The 6,775-nt window shown below is 54.2% G+C and overlaps 1 protein-coding gene across 1 annotated transcript in view; it reads right to left on the reverse strand.

Moving 5' to 3' along the window:
- Window positions 1–2,266, reverse strand: part of SLX9 (SLX9 ribosome biogenesis factor) — a 58,944-nt gene extending 56,678 nt beyond the window's left edge. Inside the window, exons 1-2 of the mRNA XM_074145389.1 lie at window positions 2,116–2,266; window positions 567–675 (exon numbers count right to left, since the gene is read on the reverse strand). Of these exons, the coding sequence (XP_074001490.1) occupies window positions 567–675; window positions 2,116–2,247 (241 nt within the window). The 5' untranslated portion in view covers window positions 2,248–2,266. The remainder of the gene's footprint in view (window positions 1–566; window positions 676–2,115) is intronic.
- Window positions 2,267–6,775: the final 4,509 nt, after the last annotated feature.

The raw sequence follows: 6,775 nt of genomic DNA on the forward strand, positions 1-6,775 counted from the left end.
TATCTGCCACTAAACAGCTAGAGGGATCATTTCCTTGTGCGACTAGAAAACAAAAGGCTCTATCACCTCCTTCCTGTTCCCACTCTCACTCCCGATACTCCCTGGTGAGCTGGACTCTCCTGCCCAGGAGTCCCTGAGCCGGGGACCTAGGAACAGCAAAGGACAGGAGAAGAGAACCGGCTGCAATCAGGCTCCCGTGGGTAAAGCACTGTTGACACACAACAAGCAACTTTCTGACAAAATATTGGGGTATGAATGGCAGCTGCTGGTGAGGCAAGAAGAGCCGCAGTTGCCCGCGGATCAGACTGCATGAGGACATGCCACAGGCAGGGGGCCAGCAGCCCTCAGGTAGCCTGAGGCCAGTTCCCCACTGAGGGAGCACTAAGAACATACCTGCCTTTCTGCCTCCTCCAATCAGAGACCACCCCTAAAAGCCCCTGCAGGAACATGGGAAGCTGTCTTTCGGTTCGATTCTCCTGAGCTTGCTCTGACAGCCACTGTCATACAGTCCCCAGTGCCTTTGCTTACAACCTAACATGGCACTCAGTCAAAATGCAACAACAAACCTCTTCCGGAGGAAATGATGGTTCTGGAGTCCAAGTCGAGCTTCTTTACTAGAGTATCAAGGTCAATCTTCAGGCCAGAAAAGACACCAGAAGATGATAAGCCCCGGTCCTTATCAAAAAGAAATATTAAGCAGGAGTCAGTACAAACACCGCCAGGCAATGTTCATTTTAAAAAATAAAATAAAATAAAATAAAATAAAGCACTATCCAGACGGCACCAGGGCGCACACTCCAGCCGTAGTGTGCAGGTCCCTCACCTGAGCAGATAGGGGTAAGTTACCCTGCTGGCCTGGCCCCCCCCAGGCTCTTCCACCGAGAAGAAAGTTTCACAAAGTCACGTTTTGGACTGTTCTATTCCTAACAGATTTCTGTGTGAATTCAACCTCACCTCAATTTCAAGTGTTACTGCTAGAACTGTGAATAGCATCCTTAGCAAAAGCCAGATTTATTACAGGTACGTAAATATATAATACAGATGAGCAACAAACGAGCAGATTAGAGACCTAAATCGATGGACGTTAGCAGCAATCTAATAAATCTTCAGCAACTAGTTCCTTTAAGCATGCAATACCTCTCTAAGTCCAACGCTTCATAGTAGCTCCTTGGGATGACTTAGAAGAATTTATTATTTTAGCCAGCCATCTCCCATCACCGACACATAAGTTTATAGGGGTATAAAACTAGCTGTATATGGCACAGCCTATTCCTCCCTCCTCACAAGGAAAGTTGGAGGTGCATAAACCCCCCTTACTGCTGTCGTGTACCTTTGCTGGGAGGCGGCTGGGAGGGGGCACCCGTCTTTAACCTGAACTGCATATTAATAACACAGCTGGTGAAACTAGACATGGTCTAAGTCTCCTAAATGATTGTGTGTAAACTGATAAGCTCATCTCCACTTGCCCTAACCCAAAATCGAAGAGAACCACTGCAGAATGAGCCAGGAAGCCTCCTGCCCCTCCACTCCCAACGCCTGCTAGTAACGATCCCACTACTGCATCCGAGTCACCCCACCGAGAGCCAGCGCAGCCACCCCCCCCCGCAGCAGCAGCACCGGCACCCGTCTCCCGCTGCCACCGCCTGAAGCGGGCTCTCCCCGCTGCTTGCTGAAAGCCTGGGGGCGCTATGGTGGCCGCCACAGTGGAACGGCACCACGGCCATAGCGTCGCTTTCCTAAGCAGGAAAAGGAGAGCGGCCCCCAGGAAACAATTTAACTCCATCTCTTGCCCCTCTGAGGAGCAACCACCAGCGCTTCGCCACGTCCAAAGCCAAGGGGCGTCCTTAGACACGCTGCGGAGCCACACTTGGCGGTGCGGTGACACCTCGCCAGGGTCCCGCGCCCCCGACAGCCGCAGCGCGGGCTCCACGGCGCCCCAGCAGCTCGGGAAACCGGCCGGCCCGGGACGGCGCAGGGACCGAGCGGCGGCTCCCCCCGCCGAGGCCGCAACCGCCCCGCCCCGTGACCGCCATCTCCCGCGCGCGGCAGAGGGAGCCCCGCCCGCCCCACGTGACGCCGCCCCGCTCCGCTCCGCTCCCCACCCGCCGCCGCTACCTTGCCGGCCGCCGCGCTCCAGCCGCCCGCGCCGGGGCACAGGCCGGGGCGGGGCTCGAGCGGCGGATCCCGGGCGGGGCAGGGCCGAGGAGCGGCGCGGTGGAGCCGCGGGCGCTTGGCCTTCCCCACCATGGCGGCCTGCGCGGGGGAGCTGGGCGGAAGGGGGCGGAGCCGGAGGCTCCCGTGAGCCTCTCCCGCCCCGGGGACGCCTTCGCCCGGGCGGGCCCTGCCGGCAAGTGCCTCTGGCTCACGGGACGGCTGAGGCAGCGGAGAGTAGTGGTCCCGGCGAGGCTGGGGCCCTGATATCCCCCCCCCTCCCCGCGACGGGCAGAGCGCGGGAAGCTCCTCGGCGGCAGCCGCAGCCAGCCCGCTCTGGAGCTGTTAACTCTGAAGCGTAATGGTGGTGTCTTACACGGCAGCGTTCTGCAGTCGGGGGGGGGGTCAGTCGCCTTCAGGCTGGCAGTGGGACAGGCAGCCTGCCGAAGGTAGGTCCCGGAAACAGCTGGAGGGTGTTTGTTGGGTGTGGTTAAGTTAAACCCAGAGACCCTGTGCCACAAAGTTTGGTGTGAGCCTCTGAAAGAGCTGAGGCCTCTTGGTCGCACTAGCCAGAGACTGGGATGCCATGATAGGATGGAAAAATGAACTCTGAAACTCCCTGCCAGAAATTATTTCCCTAGTTATAAGAGCAAAAAATACCTGATGAGTCCCCGTGGAGCCCAAGCACGTTTGACCTTGCAGTCACAGACCCAGGCAGAGAATCCCGACAAAACAGCCACAGCCCTCGCTTCACCTTGCCGCACACGTGAGTGTGAGGGAGTGAAGTGCAAAGCTGCTTCTCTCCCCCAGGTGAACGGAAAGCTCCAGCCTTGGGAGCCACGGTGGTTTTGCTCTTAAAAAAACTCTGACAGGTGCTCTGTGGTTAATGCGTCTTTGTTTTCCAGCTGGCCTTTTTCTGCCCTCCACATGCCCCTCTGAGCTGTGTTTCCCAGGGCCTGATGCTGGGGAGCAGCCCTAAGAGCCCACATCACCTCCCCTGCTTCAGGGCTACCCTGGGTAGCATTTTTCCACTGCTCTTTTGAAACCTCAAAAAATACAATGACAAATATCGTGTTCACCAGTAACTGGTTTCTTAAAGCAAAGCAAACTACTTGCCTTGTACTTCTCCATGCCAACTGAACTTCCTTTTTCCTTTTCCCCAGGTCCCTTGTTCAGCCCTGGCTTGCAGACAGGTGAGCGAGGATGTGCCAGAGGATGAGAAGAGCGAGGCTGGAGGAGGCAAAGCTGCTCCCAGGAAGAAGGCCAGTATCATGAGTCCATCTCCTGGGCGGCAGCCACTCCCACCCAATCGAGGGGTTGATGAGTGTGTATCGGTATGGGCGGCATGCGAGTACTCTGAGAGCATCCAGCTGGATGCCCTGCTCCCCATCTCGGCTGCTCAAGAGCATCCTGCAAAAATCACAACAGTCCTGCAGTCGGGGGGAGGGGGCAGGGAAAAAACACAACCCACTCCAGTAAAAATAAAATTTAAAAGGGGAACTAATAAAAATAAAGATGGTAAAAAGAAAATAGACAAAGGAATATTTAACAGCTTCAATGCTTAAAATGCTTACAGTCGGGTTGGGGAGTATCCAACACATTCACATACTGCAACTAAGCACATACATGTCTCCAAAGGATGCCCGCCCCCTTCACCTACAGCAGTAAGGAGAAATGTAGAAACAAAAAAGCACCCTCTAAAAAATTGAAGTTGTTCCCAGACTGGGAAGTATCAAAGATTAAAACCTCATACAGGTGAAACTCACACCAGAGAAGTATGGGTTTTGCCAGCTGCAGGGAGTAGCAAGCAGGAGAGGTTGTACACCATCATCCTAATGCTGTCTTTCTCCAGCCCTGGCTTGCTTCTGCTTGGACATCTTGTCCCGTGTGGTGTTGTGAAACCACAGACACAGCGTAACTACTCATTGCCTAATGCACGTAGCAAATAGCCAGGACTAACAAGCTACCAGGCCAAGCACTGATATGCTGGAGGCAGGGGGAAAAAGATGTTAAGGGTCCCTGGGACAGTGCTTTGTTGTGGATGTTCACTCAAGGCCAAAGCTGAAAGAGAGCATGAGGAACAGCTCGAGAGGAATGGGGAGTATGCCAGCGAGCTTCAGCTTTGGGCTACAAGGACCCATGGTATACCCGCTCTGCTGCCACTGCTCCAGCTCTCCCACCCCCTTCCCTCAACCTGTCAGTGGGAGCAGAGTGGTTTGACAAACCCAATGAAATAATCAAATAGAAAAGAGCAGCCCGATAAGGACCTTAACGCAATACAAAAGGAAAAATTACAACAGCTCATCTCAGTCAAGCACACTTCCTTCCCCCAGATCTGCAACCAGTAATGCTGGCAGGAAGTCCCACCAGCTTTATCCGCCCTGGCCTACCTGCTCCTGGGCTGGGGGCTGCTCTGCAGCATCCAGCTGCACCCACCCGGGCCTTCCGAGCAAACTGGGCTGGGCACCTCAGCTCCCAGCAGGCTCATCCTAGGGCTCCATCCCCACCATATCCCACACCAGCCAGGCGATAGCTGCTCTGATGCTTCCATCCCACTGCAAGCATTGCTACAATGCCTTCTAGCTGTGATGAAATCAGCACAGATCTCTGTTGTCTTTAATAAAGACACTAACCCATGAAGCATTCGTTAGGGCTCAGAAATCTGCTGCTAGCACTGTGATTCTCTTTGCTTGCTGCAAAAATAAACCCAGCTCCGTAACCGGAGAAGCTGGACATGAGCAGGCAATGTGCTCTCGCAGCCCAAAAGGCCAATCACATCCTGGGCTGCATCAAAAGAAGTGTTGCCAGCAGATCCAGAGAGGTGATTCTGCCACTTTGCTCTGCTCTGGTGAGACCTCACCTGGAGTACTGTGTGCAGGTCTGGAGCCCTCAATATAGAAAGGACATGGACCTGATGGAGCGGGTCCAGAGGAGGGCCACCAAAATGATCAGGGGGTTGGAGCACCTCTCCTATGAGGACAGACTGAGGGAGCTGGGGTTGTTCAGCTTGGAGAAAAGGAGGCTCCGGGGAGACCTCATAGCGGCCTTCCAGTACCTGAGGGGGGCCTACAGGAAGGCTGGGGAGGGTCTGTTTACAAAGGCCTGCAGCGACAGGACGAGGGGCAATGGTTTTAAGCTGGAGAAGGGGAGATTTAGATTGGATATTAGGAAAAAATTCTTTACCATGAGGGTGGTGGAACACTGGAACAGGTTGCCCAGGGAGGTGGTTGAGGCCCCTTCCCTTGAGATATTCAAGGTGAAGCTCGACGAGGCCCTGGGCAACCTGGTCTAGTTGGGGGTGTCCCTGCTGACTGCGGGGAGGTCGGACTAGATGACCTTTGGAGGTCCCTTCCGGCCTGGACCAATCTATGAATCTATGAATCTATGAACCGTAAGACAGCAGCAGGTGAACTGCATCAGTGTCTTACCACGCATTGTAGTCACTCCACGTTAGCTTGCTGGAAGGGGAACCTACAAAGCAATTAACAAAAGCTTCACATTAATTATCTTTATTATAAACCTATGATCCTGTACATTTTCACAGAATCACAGAATCTTCTTGGTTGGAAGGGACCTTTGAGATCATCGAGTCCAACCAACAAAAAAAAAAAAAAATCCCAGAACACCAAACACCAAAACCAAACACACACACCACACCCAGCCACAAACAGACGCAAACCAACAATCTCGGGCACTAGAGCATGCCCTGAAGTGCCATGCCTACAAGTTTCTTAAATCCCTCCAGGGATGGCGACTCCACCACCTCCCTGGGCAGGCTGTGCCAGTGCCTGACCACTCTCTCAGGAAAGTAATTCTTCCTAATATCTAATCTAAACCTCCCCTGCCCCAACTTCAGACCATTTCCTCTGGTCCTGTCGTTATTCCCTTGGGAGAAGAGGCCAACACCCACCTCTGTACAACCTCCTTTCAGGTAGTTGTAGAGGGCAATGAGGTCTCCCCTCAGCCTCCTCTTCTCCAAACCAAACATGCCCAGTTCCCTCAGCCTCTCCTCGTATGAGTTGTTCTCTAGACCCCTCACCAGCTTGGTGGCTCTCCTCTGGACACGGTCCAGCAGCTCCGTGTCCTTCCTGTAGTGAGGGGCCCAGAACTGGACACAGCGCTCAAGGTGAGGCCTCACCAGTGCCGAGTACAGAGGCACCATCACTTCCCTACTCCTGCTGGCCAAGCTATTCCTGATACAGGCCAGGATGCCGTTGGCCTTCTTGGCCACCTGGGCACACTGCTGGCTCATGTTCAGCCAGCTGTCCACCAACACCCCCAGGTCCTTTTCTGCTGGGCAGCTTTCCAGCCGCTCTTCCCCAAGCCTGTAGCGTTGCCTGGGGTTGTTGTGACCAAAATGCAGGACCTGGCACTTGGCCTTATTAAACCTCATCCCATTGGCCTTGGGCCATTGAGCCAACCTGTCCAGATCCCTCCGTAGAGTCTTCCGACCCTCAAGCAGATCAACACTCCCACCTAGTTTGGTGTCATCTGCAAACTTGCTGAGGGTGCACTCAATCCACTCATCCAGATCATCAATAAAGATATTAAACCAGACTGGCCCCAAAACTGAGCCCTGAGGGACACCACTGGTGACCAGCCGCCAACTGGATTTCACCCCATT

This window comes from Numenius arquata, chromosome 3, assembly GCF_964106895.1.
Source record: "Numenius arquata chromosome 3, bNumArq3.hap1.1, whole genome shotgun sequence".
Classification (NCBI taxonomy): domain Eukaryota; kingdom Metazoa; phylum Chordata; class Aves; order Charadriiformes; family Scolopacidae; genus Numenius; species Numenius arquata.